Source organism: Phaseolus vulgaris, chromosome 7 (genome assembly GCF_051622355.1).
Source record: "Phaseolus vulgaris cultivar YP4 chromosome 7, ASM5162235v1, whole genome shotgun sequence".
NCBI lineage: Eukaryota > Viridiplantae > Streptophyta > Magnoliopsida > Fabales > Fabaceae > Phaseolus > Phaseolus vulgaris.
The window spans coordinates 53,446,768-53,467,577 of record NC_143504.1 but is presented as its reverse complement, the minus strand read 5'-3'; the positions used below and the strand labels follow the sequence as shown (position 1 = coordinate 53,467,577).

General features: G+C 30.4%; 3 protein-coding genes across 3 annotated transcripts; 1 reads left to right on the top strand and 2 right to left on the bottom strand.

Annotated features, from left to right (window-relative positions):
* Positions 1–1,003: 1,003 nt before the first annotated feature.
* Positions 1,004–4,495, top strand: LOC137830220 (pollen-specific LRR extensin-like protein). The gene is made up of 3 exons (XM_068637413.2): positions 1,004–1,374; positions 1,887–1,984; positions 3,734–4,495. The coding sequence occupies exons 1-3, from the start codon at positions 1,249–1,251 to the stop codon at positions 4,194–4,196; spliced, it is 687 nt and encodes a 228-aa protein (XP_068493514.1). The 5' UTR covers positions 1,004–1,248; the 3' UTR covers positions 4,197–4,495.
* A 39-nt stretch (positions 4,496–4,534) lies between these two features.
* UNE5 (thioredoxin family protein) lies at positions 4,535–9,437 on the bottom strand. Its single transcript, XM_068637411.2, has 11 exons — positions 9,032–9,437; positions 7,943–8,027; positions 7,254–7,351; positions 7,078–7,133; positions 6,590–6,707; positions 6,430–6,457; positions 6,234–6,325; positions 5,658–5,814; positions 5,430–5,554; positions 5,125–5,224; positions 4,535–4,888 (listed from the first exon to the last, which is right to left on the bottom strand). The coding sequence occupies exons 1-11, from the start codon at positions 9,196–9,198 to the stop codon at positions 4,823–4,825; spliced, it is 1,092 nt and encodes a 363-aa protein (XP_068493512.1). The 5' UTR covers positions 9,199–9,437; the 3' UTR covers positions 4,535–4,822.
* Positions 9,438–15,710: 6,273 nt separating this feature from the next.
* LOC137830216 (uncharacterized) lies at positions 15,711–19,796 on the bottom strand. Its single transcript, XM_068637408.2, has 3 exons — positions 19,486–19,796; positions 19,251–19,380; positions 15,711–16,677 (listed from the first exon to the last, which is right to left on the bottom strand). Exons 1-3 carry the CDS (start codon positions 19,616–19,618, stop codon positions 15,906–15,908), a joined length of 1,035 nt encoding a protein of 344 aa, XP_068493509.2. The 5' UTR covers positions 19,619–19,796; the 3' UTR covers positions 15,711–15,905.
* Positions 19,797–20,810: the final 1,014 nt, after the last annotated feature.

Sequence of the window (20,810 nt, the reverse complement as noted above, 5' to 3'; positions counted from 1 at the left end):
TCTTATAATAAGAATGAACTTGTACGAAATATGAAAAAACATGTAAGAAATGATTTCCGAAGACAATTTCCATTGGTCTTTGCAATAAAAGTTAAGGATAATCACTTTTCAAAGAATTATCTTCTACATACAATATTTACATAAAATCAATTTTATGTGATTGTATTTAAAACCAAAACTAATAATAAATATTATTTATATCTATATATATAAAGTGAATTTCTTATAATAACCTTTTTTTTAATATTTTCTTTTCCAATTTTATTCTTATTTAATATATCTCATTTTATATTATACAATTAAGTATTTTTGTCATTTTATATGAATTTTTTTAAAAAAAGTAAATTAATATTAATATAATTTTTTCTATGACTCCTCATTCTTTTCTTAATTCATTATTTTAAAACAACAAGAGAAAAACAAAATACTCTTACACATTTTCATATCACATAAAATAAAGAATAAAAAGATAGTATACTCTTACACATTTTCATATCAAATAAAATAACATTCATTTTCAATAACTATTTACAATCAATTTTTTTCTTTTCAATTTCGATTCACAATTTTTTTTTCTGTATATATGTTAAATTTTTATCATCGTAAAAGTGAAGTAAATGAGAAAATGAAGTAAATGAGAAAAATGCGGATAAACAAACACAATCGAGCTTCTGTTTCTGTTAGTTATTGGAATTTAAGGTAAAAATGTTATTCTAATATATCAAATTATTTTTATTAATTTGCTTTGTTAAACTAATTGTGTTAAGTGTATATTAAATTGAATGCAAAATCACGAAGTACAAGATGATTTTTTCTCACATTTTCCTCAATCGGAGATAATTCGAAGACATACCATTTGTTTATGGATTTCTTTAAACTTAATGATTTTTTATATCATATAGATAATATTAACGTGTGTCTACGATGAATAATCTTTGAGAATTAATATTTGTATTATGCTAAACATAGGGAATAAAAAGAGAGTTTGATGAAAAAAAAGTGTGTAGCAACACGTGTCGGGAATAAGGTGCGCGTCTACGATTATAAAGTGGAGCGAAGAAAACATATTAGATTTCCCTCCGATCGTTTTTCTGAGGCCTTGAAAGCAAACCAACTCTGATACTGCTATGTTTCACTGTGACGGAAGACCGAAAGCGAAGCGTAAGCCTTTTCTGCTCAATAATTAGGGTTTCAGCATTTTTCCCACCCCAAAGAGAAATCCTTGGTTTAGATGAGTTGGTCTCAACAATGGGTTCTGATTCCAATTTGGGAGGGTCACCCTCAACATCCTCGCCCAGTGCCAAGCGCACCAGAGATCCCGAAGAGGAAGTTTACCTCGACAATCTTCGCTCCCACAAACGTTACCTAAGCGAGGTTACACACATCATTGTCTAATTTCCCCCTTTTGTCGTTTTATTATTTCTTCCTTTATTTTAATGTTTTTACACTAACCTTTTTCTTAATTGTTTTTTTCTTTGTCTGTTTTTCACTAAGTTAGACTTTTTAATCATTTTGCAGTTATCTTTGTGAAATGTCCAGCCATGGTGCTTTCATCTTCTGCCCTTTCTAACTGTATTTTTTTCAATATATGTTTGTGAATCTCGATTTAATTTATGAATAAATGGCTTTTTTTTAAGTATCTTTTAGATTTGAAAGACTTGTCTCGAGCGTCTTTTTTGTAAATTACGTATTACTTGTTTTGTATGGCAAAACACAACATAAAAAGGTGCATTTTTTGTTAGAACATGTGCTTGATTTTGTCACAGATATTTGTTTGAGTTCATACCGTTCGGTTTTAATATTTTATTTTCGTGCTTGTTTTTGTTGCAGTCGAATGAAATTATGATTAAATTAGAGTAACTTACATTTATTGTTTCTGTGCCCAGATAATGGCATCTAGTCTCAATGGATTGACAGTTGGGGATTCACTTCCTGATAATCTCATGGAATCTCCGGCAAGGTCTGAAAGCATGTTCTCTTTCAGGTAACATCATAAGTACTTTTCTGTGAAAGAAGTATTCACTCTTTGAGTTTTATGAATAGCTATTTCTATGGTTGAGGTTTATTTTGATGCATTTCAGCAGTAACAGTTGGATATTAATAGTACTTGTGTAATGTAGGAGCAAACTTCTAATTGCTCTGGATATGAATTATTGTCAGTTGCATTATTGCATTTAATGTACATGTTTTGGTTTGGTAGTGTAGGCTGGCTTTTGAAATCTTGTGTAAATTATACTGTTTTCATCTTCCTTATTACTTTTGTGGTTCTTCTTCTCTCCATTATATGTCAGAGTTCGGTTAAATTTCTTAAAATCATCATTTAGCCATTGATAGATACAGCAGATAGTACTCTTGGTATCTCTAATTGCAGATCTTGAGTTTGAAAATTAATTTTCACCTGTAGTGGTGCATGCCATTATGATATATATTTTTTCGGGGGTGGTGTCAATCAAACTAGTGTTTATGTGCATTAAGTGTTGAGCATGAGGAGCCCTTTGGTACCAGAATAATACAGGAATAGGATTACTAAAATTTTTCTCATTTTTGTTTTCTTGGTAAAGAAACCCCAAACCTGAAATGGGTAGAAGGCCCTTGTTTGTGTCTAGTCAAATGGTCATTTGGACACTAACACATTCATTTATCATTTTCTCTCATGCAAACCTATTATATCTAGTTTGGTAATATTACTCTCTTCACTTGGTGCTCTTTAAACATAACCTTATAGACCATGGAATTTTTGTCATTTTCATGGTCGAACGCACCCTCACTACTTTGCCTAAACCCTAAACCCCCTCACTACTTTGCCTCTGGACAGACTCAACTATGCGTATCTTTGGTTCAAAAAAATAAAAAAACTACAAATAAACCATGGAATCATGCATGGCTATTTTTATTTTGTGGAGGGGGGAACAAAGATTGAACTAGCAAGTAGCTCTAGTTTGCAGGGTATTGACTAGATTTCTTTGGTAGATTTCCAGCAGGATCAATAAACTGTGAAATGGATCTGGTCCATAGACATGCTGCTTGATTTCTCTTGCAGTATATATCCTTAAACATTTTCCCGTCTTTATATGATTCAAAATCTACTGAAAATATTTTCGAATGTATACGTACACGCCCGTAAAAATGATCACGTATGATCATTATTGTTGCTAACCCTATATTTGTTGTTTCATGTCCTATATTCTTGAATAATTGGTACATAATGTATAAGATCATGTGTTTCCACACGGTGTGTATCTTAGTTTATGGTTATATTCAAATATTATAATAAACATGACCGTAGACGGCTTTATAAAGTTCTTATTAAAAAGCCTGCACTTAGATCATTCATAGTCAATTAGATATATATGGGTTTATTATATCATAAATGCAGTATTTAACATATTCAACATGTCCAACACAAAAAATTCCATCTTATCATGTGTAGAAAATACTAGCAGATTAATCAAATAACTAGAAAATAATCGAAATTTATGAGGGTATAACTAGAAAAGCAATATAAGTATATTAATGGTGTAGTTCAGAGGTTAAAATTAAGGACCGAAAAAAAAGAGTTGTTTTGTTTTTTTATCTGATTTTCTTTTGCTTAGTTTGATGGTTTGAAAATTGAAAAAGACATATTTGACACAAAACTTGAACAGCTGGGTAATCTGTTGTTAAAATTTATTATTTTTATTACCCAATGATTAGGAACGTTTACAAAAAATTCTTTTGTTGAACTTATTTTCAGAGATGATATATCTTTACAATACTCACCTTTGTCAGAAGATTCCGATGACTTGAGGTTTTGTGAGACTCCTGTGCACAGTTGCTCATCCCAGCCCGACAGTCTTCCCAGTAGTCCAGTTTCTTCTCCACACAGGCACCAAAAACCGCAGAATGTATTATCTTCGGCACCTTACTCAAGTTCAAATGCTTCTCATGGCTCCACCGTTTCCGCTGCTACTTGCCCCCAGCCTCGTCAGCGAGGGTCAGATTCTGAAGGTCGCTTCCCATCATCTCCAAGCGACATATGCCACTCAGCTGACTTGAGAAGAGCTGCACTTCTAAGATCTGTGCAGATGAGAACACAACCATCCTCTGCATCGTTGGACCTGCCTTTTGGTTCTAATCAAGACCCTGCTCCTAACATAGATCCCGAGGAAAGATCATGCTCATATATGAAATCTCTGGTTGATGAGAGAGAGTACTGAAGAATGAGGACTTGTGTTAAGTCGCTTGCGGGGTTTTTAGTCAAAGGGTGTTCCTAATGTTAATTTTGCCACATTGGAGGATTTGTCAATCCAGCGTCTCCAATGCGGGATGGTTGTTTGTGTTAGCTTTGGCCGAAAAAGTGTTGGATGGTTTTTTATCTTATGGGATTTTTGCTAGCCCATTCCTATACCCAGCTCCAAGTAGTAAATAGTTGTATTGCTTCGGAATTTTACCTTACCTTATTAATATTGATTTCGTTAGTTTATTTTAATATAATTGAGGATTGTTTATGAGAAAACTGAGCAGAATAATCGAATGGATAATTGACATGGCTATATAAGCGTAAAAAATTTACGGCTACCATCAAAATAACTAAAGAAGGTCAAGGTAAAAGACAAAAGTAGTCCCCCAAAATTTGAAATCGCGCAGGTATAATAAGATGGGGGCGAAGAATGGTAATCTTTCACCCCCAAACAAGATAGGGTCTCGATGATACACAGACTCAAATTAAGCACTACAAGACTGCATGTTGAATATCTCCCAGCATTGTCGATATCAAAGTCTCACCAGGAGTCGCGGTGGATATCACAGGATTCCGAGAAAGATAGTTAATTGCACCATTGAGTCAAGCATACGTAGACAGGATATTTTTCTTTGTAGTTAACTCGTCGGCCTTTGCAGGGCTAACAGCCTGCATCAATCAATCGATACAAGCAAGTGAGTAGCCCGATTATACCTTCAATTTTTCATCTCACTTTACGATCAAATTTAATTATTGCAAAACAATTATTTCGAGAAAACAAGGTGATTCTCATGGAAGACTTGAAAATTGAACAATATAACATGTTTGGATTAGCTTCACAATGAGAAAAAATTAATTGTGATTCTACTTTATCAAGTATTAACGAAGAGGAATACTAATATTACCTTGTCAAGTATGCGCTGTAGGCGCTGGATTTCGTTCTTAGCATAATCGGAACCTTTTACCAAGTAATTCTTGGCAGCTTTCAAGTAAATCTTCCCGTGACTGATCATAAAAAGGTTAATTAGATTATTTCATATAGTTTTCTTATTTTGAGCAAATATTACAGAATATATGCAATACAGTAATATTCTAGAGTATGATGTTTTCTAGAATATATGCAACACAGTAATACAAATTAAGCTATTCTCTAAATGACATAATTAAAAGCATGTCACTTAAAAATATTATGTTTTTCTAGAATATTTACCTTGAGGCTGAACCCTGAAGCTTCTCAACTTCTTCTTCCATTCGGGTAAACACGGATTTCTTCTCTTCATCGCTGGCAGCTACAAACTCCTTCACCAATACATCCAAGCTTTCTACTATACCAGCCTACACAGAAATACCAAATGCAACAAGTTTAACTTCCATCTCCCACCTAAAGATAAAACAAAACAAAACTCTAGCTTTTCCTCATTGATGTGAATTCACTAACTTGGGAAGTAAGTTGTCCTTTTCCATCTCGACTTGTTCCAGATTTCTCATTGATAAAAGCCACAAAGTCATCTAAGTCTCTTCCAGCTCCGTACTCTTCACCAGCTTTATTGCTCTTAGGGAAGAACTTCAAGGTAGGAAATCCACTCACATCGTACCTGCATACATATTAGTCCAGCAAACTTCAATTATTCATGTAGTAGTCTTCAACCTTTACTGTTCGCTTAATGTTTTTTGTTTTCGTAACCACTGTAATCACATTAGCCATGTATCGACCTCATTAGCAGAGTGTTAGCACATCTATCTGTTTCAGCTCCTATACTGTTTTTTCTTGCTATATCGTATCAAATCCCCCCTATCTGAATTACACCGAAATGTATTCGCTAAACAGGTAACGATTCATATATCATCACATTAGAACAGGAAAAAAGAGGCAACTGCGAACGAGCACTATGAAACAAGCACCAACAGTCTAGGACCTCTAAAAGTAAGTTCACTTCTACTGGTCCTCGCCTCTAAAGTTTGATTTGTCAGAACAAACACAACTTAGAAAATAGATCAGATAAATAAAACTCACTTTTCAGCCAGATCCCTATATTTATCAGCATCCAGATTTGCAATAACTACATTTTCCTCCAATTTAAATGCTGTGGCAACTTTCTCGTAAGTCTGAAGGTAAAAAGAGCATAGTCAGGTTTCATATTATTGGCTTCAGAGAAATTAAAGGCCCCAACCTTAAATTGACAACATGAAATCCTTAAAGATATACTTACGGGAGCAAGACTTTTGCAATGTCCACACCTAGCAGAATCGTAAAATTTATTAGATCTAGCAGTATATGAGAGTTTTCAAATACTCTGTAATGTAAACTAATGTAATCAAAGCACGAGTTAATGATAAAAATAGAAACAAACGAAAATTATTGCTGAGTACCATGGTGCATAAAACTCAACCAAGACATCTTTGGTTTCATCCAAGACAACCTCATTAAAATTTTCAGGTGTTAGGACCACTACATTGGAAGGAGCTGTAGCAATCTTCACATTTGTTCCTGTAAGCATATTTTCCGGTTAGGAACCCATATAAATTGCAAGGCAGAAGCACAGAAAAGACACAGGGAAGACCTAATATTGATGATTTCTATCTCCAACATCACCATAAAAGCTTAAAAAAATCTAGGGAAAGTGTGTACACTAATGTTCTTCTAAGGTATAAATGAAACCTAAAAGTTAGTGAGTTTGTAAGTCTGTCCTACATGAAAATACTTTCATTTTTTCAAAGCTGGTGCAAGATGTCTAACTCCTGATATGTCCAATTCCATATACTACGTTTCCTAAGAAGTTACACAGACATCTTAACATCACAATGCCTTTTCCTTTAAAGATATTATAGCACAAGGTTTCAAAAACCTTAAACAGTACCTGTTTCTGTATTTACAAACTCAGCAAGTGATTCAGCAGTGCGTGGCCCTTCATACCTGTGGTGATTTTCCAAAATAAAGTATTGAATGAAAAAGTTATGATAGAAAGATAAACAACCATGAAATGAGACGAAAAATCATTTGAATGTTATATTCCAATAGCCAAGATCTCCTCACTTTTTGGGTTCAAGAGATCCTTTTGGAAACCACTGAATTGTTGGGTACCCAGAGACTCCGTATTTGCTGCACAAACTCTTGTGCTCATCACAGTCAACCTATAGTTCATTAAGAAGTAAGCTAATGTCAACTTAACGAGTAATGAAGTTCCTGAATTGTCGTTGAGAAAGGGCAAACAATAAAAACATACAAGCACATTCACAAAGTATGAAGAATTTTATGGATGTTCCTACCCCTCCTAGTTATAGTTTAAGACTAATAGGTGTGTGTGTGGTAGTTGACCTGGAGGATTGGATGAATATATAGTGGGCGTGAGAGGTGAACTAATCTTTTATTATATATAACTATACATGAATGGTTAAGATTGTTTTACTGAAATCTAATCTTGACTATCCATTTTGATTTTGTGTGTGTGTCTCTCTCTATCTCTCTATCTATATATAGTAGAAAAGATAATTCGAATAATTATATAGTAAATGTTAAAGTTTAGCTTAGACTTCTTCGATAAGAAGTACGTAAGATGAACATGCTTCATACCACACTAAGAGAGACTATCAATAAATTACCACACACAGACAATCATAAATAGACAAAATGACTGAAGATCAGAAAATACCACAAAAGAAATTAAAAGACAGAAAAAATGCAAACGATATTCAAAGTTTTGAAAGAAACACCATGGTGCTGACCTTCCCAATTAAAACAGATTTGGCTTTCTTGAAGCTGCTTCCAAGCTTTTCATATTCTGGAGCTAGCTTTTTGCAGTGTCCACACCTATAATGACAAAAGAGGGAGAGATCGTATTCAGAACGTAGTGTACAACATAACATAAGGAAATCCCTCAGTAATTAGTAGAGTGAATAGGTTATTCTCACGAAGTTTTAAACATAGAATGATTGATCAAAACCATTTGTTTCAGAGTTTTGGACAGGGTTTCTACCCATGAAGTTTTTTATGAACATATGTCGTTTGGGAACATTGATGTGTAACCTGTTTTGAAGGATAGTAATTAGCGGTTTTCTCTATTTTCTTTTAGCCCCCTCCCCCCTGTTAAGAAGATACCATCTCCTCTTCCCTGTATATGTCTTTTTTTAATTTAATCAAAAGAATATATATTACATAGCTTCTATTTAGCCAAAAAAAACCCACATTGAGACACATAATCTTTATCGTAAACCAAGGTACACAAACTTACGGTTTAACACTATAACATTCCTATAACCTTCATACTTTGTTTACAACTTCTACAAGTGTCCATTTAGCACGTGAGACAAGGCAAAAACTGACACCTGGAATTAGAATTTTAATCATCATGTTTAAAAGTTATTTTAGAAACGGAATCGTGATTCAAAGACCAATTTCATATAATTACAGGGGATATTATCCTCTAATTATAGTCAACCATTAATAAATTAGTAGAATCTAAATAAAGCCCAATAGTAGTTTTAATTTAATTTAATTTATTAATTTCAAAAATAAGTTCACAAACTAAACTGAAGGACAATGCTTAATAGAATCTAGAGGAACCAAATTCCATCAAAAGTCAAAACTGCTTCGTGTTGTATCATCTACAAATCGTTAACTAACTACAAACCAATAGAAAGTAAAACGACAAGTAGAAACGTTGAACGCAAAGAACACATGCGATCGGAACGAAACGAAAAAAAAAAAAACACTGGAATCCGTTAACAAAAACCATACCTAATAATTTAAAAAAAAATGGAAGAGAAATAGCTAATAGAAACAGCGGGGAAGAGATCGAGAAGATTGTAAGTTACCAGGGAGCGTAGAACTCAACGAGAGCTCCTCTCTCCAGACCAACTTCCTTCTCGAAGTTTTCTTCCGAGAGCACAACGACGTCGTCTGCAGAGGCAGATAGAAACAGCAGCGCAAACGCAAAAGCTCCCAACGCTATTCTACTGCACCAGATCTGATACTTCTCCATCTTCTTCTTCGTGGTCTTTTTCCCTCTTCTCGATTTCAGCTCAACTTCTTAGACACGTGCAGGGTTTTATACGAAACCCGTTTGAAGCAATAAGTGTATCGGTACCGTATTGGTCACGTGGCACCCTTTTATTGCGTCTCTTGTAATTAAACTCGTCGTTGGCCTTTGCATTTCGCATTCCTCGCGGTGCTACCACATCATTCTACCTTCTTATCTATGACGTCTCGTCGTTGACGTGGCAATCTTTGAGAGGAACACCGTGTCCATATCCAGACATCTGAGCCACGTGCAAAAGACACGTCATGATAGTAATACAATATATGTATCTGTATTCGGCGACGGTTTTATAATTTTATGATTTTTTTAGAATTATTTTTGTTAATTTAAAGATTTTTATTCCTTCAATCAATAAAATAATTCTAATTGAATTTTTAGAATTATTACTGTGAGTTTTGAATAAGTTTGTCATATGTAATCATTTTAAAAATTATACTTTTTCATGCATTTTAATTAATTGGACTCTTATTTTTATTTAGTGAATTCACAACAAGTACGTATACGTGGGATATAGCAATATTTCATTTTTTTTTTTTACCAATTACTTAGAAATATTAATTCAATAATTAAAATATAATTAAAATAGAAGAATAAAATATTTAAAAAACACAATATCAAACCCTCCAATAACAATATTTCATTTATTAATATCAATATTCACATTTTATACATTATGTCTACTTTAATTATAAAAATATTTACTTAAATAATTCATTTATTAATGCTCATTTTTAGAAATATTATTAATGTTTTTTTGTTTTGTTTTAGAGTAATATAAATAATCATCCCTTAATTTATATATTAACATGATTAGATATTAAAAAACTATTTAATGTGGCATAAATATGTGTTACTAATTTAGACATTTGATGGGATTACCCATTTTTTAATTTGTTGATGTAAACGAATTTTGGTATATTTATCGATTTTTTCAACTTAAAATTTTTCATCCTGCAGTTGAATTTGAGAACACTTTGGGTCAAACATTGTTCAAAGTTTTGCTTGATGAACAAACTAAGTCCCTTGTGGATTTTTGTTGGTTGTACCCTGTAATTTATAAGTTTACTCACTTTCATGTTGCACAAGGGCATAGGTACAATAATAGAGATAAAAAGGTTAAATGTACTATCCTCTCCCAGTAATTACCATGATTCCACTGCTGAAGTTGCGAATGTTAATATAGTTGAGGTTGTTGTTAGATGGAACTTAAGTTGTAATAAAAGGGTTTAAGCATTGTGATATTTTTTCCAGGTAGACATAGGTGTTTGTTATGAATAAAGTAAATGAAAAGATGAAAGAGACAAGAGTGGTTAACAAAAAGGACGAGTATTATTTAAGTAAACAAAAAAATTGCAAAATGACTTTAGATAAATGTGGAACAATATCAGTCATGAAAAATTGGGTTTTGCAGGAGCACGCGTGAGACAGGCCAGGGAGACTTTATGCGGGTAAAATGTGCCAACTAACATGGGCCAAGTTTACACGTTCAAGTTGTCAAATTCTTCCTGTACTACTCCTATATTTCTAAACGTACTGATATTGTTGATTATGAATTTTATAGTTTAGAATGCAAAATTTATATTTTGAATTCTAATTAGGAATACAAAATTTTAAATCTCGATTTGTAAAACTTGGAGTACAAAATTTGCATTCTAAATTGTATAAACACAAATTTGTATTCCGATTTTTACAATTCACAATTCTAGTTCCAAATTTTAAAATCTAAAAGACATTAAATTTATTAATTTGTATTATGAATTGTGTAATCAAGAATATAATTTAGATGATGAAGGTAAGCACTACAAAACTTGAGGTGGAAAGTTGTTACACTGGTAGCACCGAAGGTGGACGGTTGCTCCGGCAATGAAAGTTGGAGATGTGCTCAATGAAAAAAATAACAAAAGAGTAAAATCATCATGTTACTTCTTATATGGAGGTGCATGAAGAATTTTCCACTCAAAAATGGTTTAGGGGAGATGCACACAACACACCCAAAAACTTAGTTCCGAGTTAAAAAAGTTAAAATGAGACATAATTAATTATATAATGAATCCACGACTAAAAAAAGTAAAATAAATTTACTTCAAAGATAGTTTCAAACGAATTAGAATATGGTCCCATAAATTTTTTGATGTTAAAGCACATTATGAATCATACAAGATAGTTCTAAATCATTCAATACCAAATAAAAGATAACTGATAAATTAAATTTTGATTTTATTTCCTAATATAACTTACATCTTTCAAATTCCAATTTTAAAGTGAAATTAGTGTTATATATACGGGTGGAAGAGCATTTGTTAACGAGCTTTTTCATGTATTTAAGAAAATTACAATAAATTCATTTGAAAGACCATATTAAGATAATGTTTTAGTTTAAATAAATTATATTTGATACAAGTTTGAACTAAATTGATTTATTAAAAAAAAGTAGACTTAGAAAGATTTATTTTTCATAAATATTTTTGAACAAGTTTTGTCCAATAAGATACAAAAGGTGTATGCTCAACATCTCATGCCAAGTAGGATCAAAGGAGTTATATTTGAAGACTTATTTTATTCTCAACTCTGCTAGTATGATCAACACACATTTTGTAACTCAATTGAATCACTATATTAGTATATTTGTGTGTTGTTTTACCAAGTGATCATACCATAGTTATTGCGCCTAACCACTAAATACAAATGTAAAACCAATACTTAGTTTTAAATACTTTTTAATAAAAGCGTTTAGATTCGTATTCTCACCGTAACTCTCCTACTTAGATTGGTGCAGATGACAATGACCTGCGAAATAAAGGAGATAAGAAAGAGAGAAAATACACGTGAAAAACAAAAAAGATCACAAGAGAGAAGGGTTGAATTATTATTTAATTATTTTTTTAAAAAAATCACATAAATCATTTTATTGATAATGTTAATATTTGGTTTGTAAAACAATCAGACTAAAAATCTTTCATCGGATGTGTCATGTTAAACACACTTCTCTGAATCATTTGTCAAGGTATTTTCTTATTTATTCTAATTAAAAATTAGACTGTGATTCTTTTATATGACAGACGACATTTGATGCATGTTTGACTTAAGAGGGTTCATTAAGAAAGGTGAGCTTAAGTAGATAGTTTTTTACAAATATTTTTCAATAGGTTTTGTTTGATAAATCATAAAATGATTTTCTTAAAGAAAACTTAGAACAACTATAATCAAATAGACATATTTGATCACTTAATTTATTTTGAACTCTTCCAATTCAAAAGATCAAGTTAGACGCAAATTTACAACTAAACTAAATCACTTGACTAACATATATTTGTGTTCACTTTAACAAGTGATTAAATAATAATTTTATTGTCTGTCTAGCTAGACCATAACAAACTGACCACATAAGCGAATGTCAAGCCCTCCCTATGATACATGCATGAGACGATCTAACTCTAGCTAGACCCCACCAAACTCACCCAAATTAACGATGACTTCAAGCCCTTCCTTACCTACATACATGAGACGGTCTAGTCCTAGTTAGACCCTATCAATTTCATAACATAAGCAACTATCAGACCCTAGCTTGTCTTTCTCAAACTAGCATCTACTTACCTTAATTTTTTTCTCTTCAAACATTGTTCAAGTCAATTTAAAGTCCTTATGACCGACTCTAACATAGTCCGCATTTTGATTGTCATGTCTCATTGTCTTCAATTATGTGTATTCTTGTAGTAAATTACAGTAATTTTTGTAAAAATTATATCAACTAGTGATTATAAATGAACTACCATGTACTTTTAATGAAAATATATAGAATTAAAATTAACTAATTGATGATACTTTTCTTAATTACATACTTATATGTTTTAAGCTCTTCACTATTTTTAATACATTTTTTATTTGAATAATTGTTTAATTTGTATTTATTTATTGTTTTACATTTTGTATTATTGTTTAAAAGACTATTATTTCATAAGGTTATAAAATAATTTCCCCATATTTCTTCAGGAAAATACTAATAATTAAAATACATATTAATACAAGTAATCTTTATGATAAATTTTGAATATAAAATTAGTTTCGTAACACATATCAACTTAGTTTACATTTACATATTATTTTAATAAAATTATATTTTTAAAAAATATTATAAATATTATATAGCACCCTTTCAATACACTTTTTCATTGAGTAAATTTTATTAAAAATAAAAAATATAATGAGTCTCACATCTTATTTAATGCCTCCTACAAAATATATGAGTTTGAAACCTTAAAAACAAAAGAATAGTGTTTGTGTAACTTCTTTGAAATAAAATAAAAATATAAATTTCATTCTATTAAAAAATGTGAATATTTATTTAAAATTTAGAAGAAGTTTGACTTAAAAAAAAATAGAAGATTCAGAAGAGATAAATACAATTTTTCCCAAAAAATTATTGGTGAAATAAAAAATTGACAACCTATAGAAATTATGATGACCATAAATCATTCATACTATGCTATAATATTTTAGTCTCCTTTATTATTATTTGCTGATACCTAAAAACCTATATAAATACTATTTTTAAATGTTATTTCTTATTTATTTTTAAAATTTTATTTTAATAATTATTGTAGTAAAAAAAGTTTACAAAGATTCTAACTAGAACCTTCAAAACGAATCTTGGGTCTATGTAGAGACACAAAGAATTAGGAGTGTGTTTCTTTTATTTAATGGATACCACGTGTTTATTATTGTTTTTCCTTTTAGTCATGTTATGATTTAACTAGTTTGATTTTTTTGGAATTTGTTCCAATAATTTGTATAGATCACAATATTCTAGGTTATGAAATATATGAGGATTCAACATTTGGTTGATGGTGGATCATTGACTCGTATAAAATTTGGACCAAATTAAATAATCTATTTATTTATTTGTGATGGTACATAATCTTTCAACAAGCGATTATTAGTTCTAAAATATTTAACAATAATAGGCGCCATAGTTTACAAATATTAACCCGAACAAGTTGAAAATTGGTATATTGGTGAGGAGTATATAAGTTCAAGAGATAAGATAACAAAATATTACAATAAAAAAACAATAATATTTTCTAAAACATTTTGTCCTTTAAGAGGCGAAACATTAATTTTTTTTTACAATAAGTAAAAAAATATCTACTTGAAATTTACATAAATATGTTTGACAAATTTTAGAGCATTAGATAATAGAATGGTTTAAGAATAAACTGCATGACTTTTTAGTTTCTTATGGTTAAACATCAATAATTTAAAGTATCAAAATCGTATATAACTTATAATCTGAATTAGACGCAATAATGATTTAAAGATCGACATCGTATCATTCATAACATTATTAAAAAAATATAATCCAAATCTAAATTCATATTTTTTATAAAAATAATTTTGAATTTTTTTAAAAAATAGATTTTAAAAAAAAAAAACTATAACATGTAAAAAGAATAATATTATATAAATATTTTTAAAAAAATTATTATAATTTAATAATACCAAAAGTTAACACTAATAAAAGTTATTAAACTTTAATTATCCAAAATTCTCCATGCACTCTTTGTTATGATAACGAAATGTACAGTGATAAATGTTGACACAAATTAAATTATGCAGGAAAGACTGTATGTGTCGCCGAAAAACAAGTGAAGTCGTACATTTTATTGATTGAGACCTAATATAACAATAAATGCAAATATAATGGCTACAGGTAATGGCATCAGTGAAAAAATAATTTTCACCGACTATGAGGAGAGAATAAATTTAAACTATTTTTTTTTTAAATAAAATTTTTTATGTTAGTCATTATTATCCAACTTAAGATCTTAGCTAGACTGACAGTTCAAATAATAACAATCATTTGTAATTACATAAAAAAATATTATTAAACAAAAGAAAAAAAAAATACAAAAATATAGAAGATTAGACCAAAACTCATATGTTAACGAAAACGATACATAAATAGACTATACCTATTCATAAAGAAGTCTAAAAACAAACAAGATGAAAGTCTATTATACCAATAAAAAGATTTTCCATGAAAAAATCATAAATTAATCAACTTATCAGCACATGCATTTCTTTCACGAAAAAATATGAGTAACATTGCATCAAAATAATATTTGTCCTTTGAACTAATTTTAATATATTACTTCTTACAGTATTTAACGGATATACAAAATTATTGAAAACACTGTAACAATGTGGAATTCATTGACAACAGTTATTTGCAGAGCTATTGTTGTATATGGTATATGCTACATATGTCGCTTTACACTCGTATTTATTTATAATTTAAAGATGGTCCAAAAGTATGAACCTATTTATTATTTAAAGGACATGAAATTGTTGAGGTGTATATTAGTACGGTATCTGGATCGCATATTAGTTATTAAAAAGGAATATACCAGACTTTAAAATTGTAAAATAAGAGTTATTTTGTAAAGAAGATGAAAAACTCTACAGAAAAATGTAATTTATTTATGTACTATAAATTAATTATGTAAAATAAAATAAATGTGTAGCCGTTACAGAATGAAGAAGCTAGCAGTGGAAATTGTTGGAAGGCTAGGGCATAGAAATTGGGAAAAGGGAAAAAGAGGGTGACGCAACACCAACACTAGGTGTATTCTATTTGAATAAGGTTGGAGGAATCAAGAGAGAAGCCAATCAACAACCTCGTTTTGTATCTGCGAATCTGTCTCTCCCAATTTGTTGCCATCGCTTTCCCAATCATCGTCCTCCCACAGCCAAGTGAGGAATTTATCTTTCTCATCGGAATGCTCAGAAATGAGTTGGGACTCAGAAATGTTATCGAACTCTATCACGCTCTCCCAATCCCACAGTTTATTCACGCTACTATCGAACGACCTCGTTTTGCTGGGACACGCATCAGCAACACCCACCACTTCTGCGTCATTGCTCTCTCTCTCCTCACTTATGTCCCAAACCCCACATGTTTCCGCCAAGTAACTTTCCAACATCTCACTAATGCCCAACGCCCCACTCCCCTCATCAATGCCCTCAAATTCACACACTTCCACCACCTCCCCACCGCCACTTTTCTCCTTCTCACACTTTTCATCTACCTCCGCCGCCTTCCACTCCCTAACGCCGTTCAACAAACCCTCGCTCTCCGCTGCCTTCGGAACTCTGCTGTCACTGCTATTCTGTTCACTGAAACTGTGTTTGGGTTTGTCTGAATTTTGGGTGTAGTTTTTGTTCTTCTGCATTGCCCAACGGCTTGTTCTGCCACCTTTTCGCCTGGGAGGAATACACACCACTTTAGGTGGATCCAGGGCACCTGCACCTTGTTGCTTCTCCATCCTTGGGAAACTGTAAATTTTTCTGCTCAGATGAGAATTCCAGTAGTTCTTAATCTCGTTGTCTGTTCTTCCTGGCAAATGACTTGCTATCAAAGACCACCTATAATCACCAAAACCCTAATTTTATTATTTACGTGGGTGCATAATGGATAATCAATCTCTTTCCATAATTACTAATATATTATATGTTACGTTAAAATTACATATTTTACTTCATTTTATACTTATTGGTAAAGAAGGTTAGATTGAGAAACCACAAATGTTTCATTCTGGATCCTTCCCTCAACCATAAAAGAGATTGTCACTTCGAACAGAAGGACTAGCTTTTAATGCTCACTGTCGTATAACATGAAACAGACAAACAATTTTAAATTACTCAAGATATTTTCTAAAGGACGGCCTTCAATATGAAAATAATGATTGGAAAATGTTACATTATGATTTTAATAAATAAATAAAATATTTTTTTATAAAATTATATTATTATACTATGCATGGTTGTTAAAATATCATCATTCACGCAATAATACTAATAAAGAAAAAAAATACTTATTTTAAGTATATAATTAGAAAAAATATCTAGTTAAACACTTCAATATTACATTATGTTATCTATTCCCCATATCTCCATTTTATTTATTTTATAAAAATGTTTTAAGAGTGGGTGTACAAGTTGTTTCTATAGTGGGAAGGGGTAAAAGGGAATGTCCAAAAAGGTCATAGCTGTCGTATTAAACATTTCAGCAGAGATTTTTATACGCTGTCAGTAACAAATTTGTCTTATTTTCTGATAATTTCACAATTTTATTATTTTATATAATTATTATATTTCAAAATTTTATTTATAATACTAATAATTATTATTATTTTGTTATTATCTGAGTGTAATATTTTGTTATTAAAAGAATGTTACGTAGATTATTTCACAGCAAGTTCTAAAAATAATAGAAAAAAATCCTATAAAGAGAGAAAAAATTAAATAAATAAAAAATAACGAAACCTACGTTATGTAAAAAAAAGTAAAAAGAAGAAAAACATTTTACGGGTAAGAAGGAAATAAAATGCGATAAACTAATTAAAGTTTTTGGATAATACTACTTAAAGTAATATTTTAAAAAATACAGATTACTAAATAAAATTATTTGTCAAATATTTCAATAAAATTAAACAAACATTTTAATTAATTAAAAATTAAAAGTACTTCTCAATCAATCATACAACTAAAATAAGTTAAAGAACAAAAATAATATATACTATTTTCTGAGAGGTTCAAAAGTCAAAAGGCCAATACATGACTCAAAATGGCTTAACGTGTTGTAATATGTCTTTTCAAAACAACATTTAACACCCCCAAACCTTATCCTTTTACAAATAGATATTTCAAACTTTAATTTTGTCTTAATTGATATCAATTTTTTTTCTATCTATAAATAAACACAACAAATTTTAATTTTGTTCCAATTATTCTTTAAATTTTTTTTGTTTTTAAATAGATACTTAGCATTTTATTTTATTCTTTTTATTCAACTCAAATTTGTTAGGAAAAAATATTTATAAAAAAATAATAAGTTTTAGAAAATAATTATAATAAAAATAAATTTTTAGGTGATTATTTAAAAAAATAAATTTAAGATCAATATGATACAATTAAAGTTTAAGCTGTTTAATTGTTGATAAGATAAAATTTAAACATCAATTAAGACAAATATTAAAGTTTAGAATATTCATTTATAAAAAAAGTTTAGAGGGGTTAAAAGTTTTTTTCCCTACTAGTAATAATAATATACGAAACTGAAGACTATGTAAATTATTTTTATTGAAGAAAATACTATTTTTGTGCTTATAGTTCTTTATATGTTCATTTAATTTATGTTATAAACAGCTAACAAAACATAGGCCTTTGTACTATACCATCGGTTTCTCTCCTCAACACTAACCCACGATTGTTTTTGTACACACCTAACCTAACTTATAAATAAATGAGTGTAGGACGTAGAAGCAACTAATTTCACTTTCTTTCCTTCTACATCATGTACTATACGATTACGGTGTATATACACTAAACAAAAGTATAATTTGCAGATATTCTAATAATATATATACTTAATATTTTAATTTTTTTTCTTATTATATCATATTACTATTATATCAATCACTCACCTTTAAATGCAGAGACTTTTTTTTCCATTCAACAAAATAAGATTAATTTTATATATTATAAAAAATATAAAATTAATAATAATATTTTTTTTAATACATGCAAGAATAAGTTTTTCAGATTATTATTTTTTGAAATAAATTTTCCAGAAATAAAATCTCTAAAATAGAATTTCTGAAACATATAAAATACATTTAAAAAACACGTTTAAATAACATATGCTTTTAGAGTGCAGTGAAGACCAGAAGTGTGGCAGGGACAGGCAAAGGTGGTTGTGGTAAAATAAAGGAGGGTATTTTAGTCTTTTAGTGTTGGTACTGGTGCCATCACTAATACTGGTATGCAGTTAAATGAAACTGGAATGTCGTGTCTGTTAAGTAAGGGTATTTTAACCAATAAAAATGAATCATTAATGATTTAAAAATTCTCAGAAATACCGCAATAAATGCTTCTTAAAAAAAAGTTGAGGCTTAATTAATTTTACTATGTATAATAACATGGTAGCACCAACTAACCTGTTACCCAGAGAAGCGTGCAACTTGACGATGGTGTTTTCCTCTTCAGCCGAAATGTTCCCTCTTTTAAGGTCAGCTCTCAAATAGTTAATCCATCGCAGTCTGCAACTCTTCCCACACCTCAATAATCCTTCAAAAAATTGGTAATGCAAGTCAGAAAGAAAGAAAGCAATTGATTAATAAGACAAGTTGATTAGTAGTTGTTGAAGAATGAAACAAATTTTTTGTAGTGTACCTGCATTTTTAGGCAATGACCTCCAAGAACCTTCTCCATTGGCCTGAATGTATTTTGCCAGGATCTGATCTTCCTCTGCTGTCCACCTCCCCTTCTTCAGCCCCACTTTCTGACAACAAGGAGCTCTTCCCATGTGTGGTGAGGTTGAAGAAAAAATAGAGGGATAGTGGTGAGTGTGTGTGTGAGTAGAGTACTAGAGAGTGGAAAATGCGGTGGAGAAGGAGAAGTGCATGATGTGTGTAGTGTGTTTTGTCCTTTAGAAGTTACAAAACGAGCCACTCGTGTTTCTAGTTTTTGGAAAGCTGAAGTGTAAAAAGGGCATTGGAGTGTAAATGAATTTATAGAACTGGAAAAGCGGTGCAGAGAGGTGGGGCTAGTGATGGAGACATATCTGTGGTGGCAGATTGTGCCACGTTGGCTGTTTCTGAATGCTACAGTCGTGGCTCAACCACCGTCGACAACCTCGTGACGGGGCTTCCATCCCCCACGTTGTTGCTATACTGTTTGCTAGGAACATCCTCGATTAAACTTCCTTTCCAACATCCTCATTCCTCCAAAACACTAATCTTCTTCTATTAACTTACAGTTATTATACTTATAGGTCACTCATTTATTTTTGTTAAAAAAAAATCATTATTATTGTTGGAGATTACAACTATCAACAAATCAATTTAAATTCAGTTTAAACTTTATCTTCTAATTTATGAAAGATAAATTCACTTAATAACATCATATTCAAAATTTATTTTTTCAATTTTCCTAATCATAAATAAAAACCAATTTGTAGAGACTAAAATAATTAGTGGCAATAATAACTAAATTAAAAACTATTTTAAAAACTAAAAAAAAAATTCTAAATTAGTTTATATGATTGTTAAATAGTTTTTAAATTAGTATTTAATTAGCAATCAATGTTTTAGCTACCAATTATTTAGTTTCTAAATTTGGTAGCAAAAACATTTGTTTGTTAATTAGATATCAATTTATAAACTATTTAGCAAAAATAGAAACTAATTTAGAAACCAAATCTTTTTAATTTTTAAAATGGTATCTAATTTAGTTACTATTGCAACTAATTATTTTGGTGTCTAAAAATTAGTTTTTATTTCATGATTGTCTTGTAGTGTAATGTGTTCTCTATTAGACTTTTGTAAGATGAAGGAGGTAGTTGTTAGATTTTGTATATAATGATTAATTATTTTTTGTTTTTAAAATTAATTTTTACTTAATTATTTTTTAGTGAACTAAAAATGATGATTATTTCTTTGAAGTGTATTAACCTAATTTAATATATAAAGAAATACGCCAACTCTTGGGAGAGAATA

Excerpts from the sequence above, each read along its gene's own strand:
- LOC137830220 (XM_068637413.2), top strand. The coding sequence starts at position 1,249 with ATGGGTTCTGATTCCAATTTGGGAGGGTCACCCTCAACATCCTCGCCC. Across the intron at positions 1,375-1,886 it reads ACAAACGTTACCTAAGCGAG|ATAATGGCATCTAGTCTCAA; the intron begins GTTACACACATC and ends TTCTGTGCCCAG. Across the intron at positions 1,985-3,733 it reads GAAAGCATGTTCTCTTTCAG|AGATGATATATCTTTACAAT; the intron begins GTAACATCATAA and ends ACTTATTTTCAG.
- UNE5 (XM_068637411.2), bottom strand. The coding sequence starts at position 9,198 with ATGGAGAAGTATCAGATCTGGTGCAGTAGAATAGCGTTGGGAGCTTTT. Across the intron at positions 7,134-7,253 it reads GGATCTCTTGAACCCAAAAA|GTATGAAGGGCCACGCACTG; the intron begins GTGAGGAGATCT and ends AAATCACCACAG. Across the intron at positions 5,815-6,233 it reads TATAGGGATCTGGCTGAAAA|GTACGATGTGAGTGGATTTC; the intron begins GTGAGTTTTATT and ends ATATGTATGCAG.
- LOC137830216 (XM_068637408.2), bottom strand. The coding sequence starts at position 19,618 with ATGGGAAGAGCTCCTTGTTGTCAGAAAGTGGGGCTGAAGAAGGGGAGG. Across the intron at positions 19,381-19,485 it reads GTCATTGCCTAAAAATGCAG|GATTATTGAGGTGTGGGAAG; the intron begins GTACACTACAAA and ends AATTTTTTGAAG. Across the intron at positions 16,678-19,250 it reads CACGCTTCTCTGGGTAACAG|GTGGTCTTTGATAGCAAGTC; the intron begins GTTAGTTGGTGC and ends TGGTGATTATAG.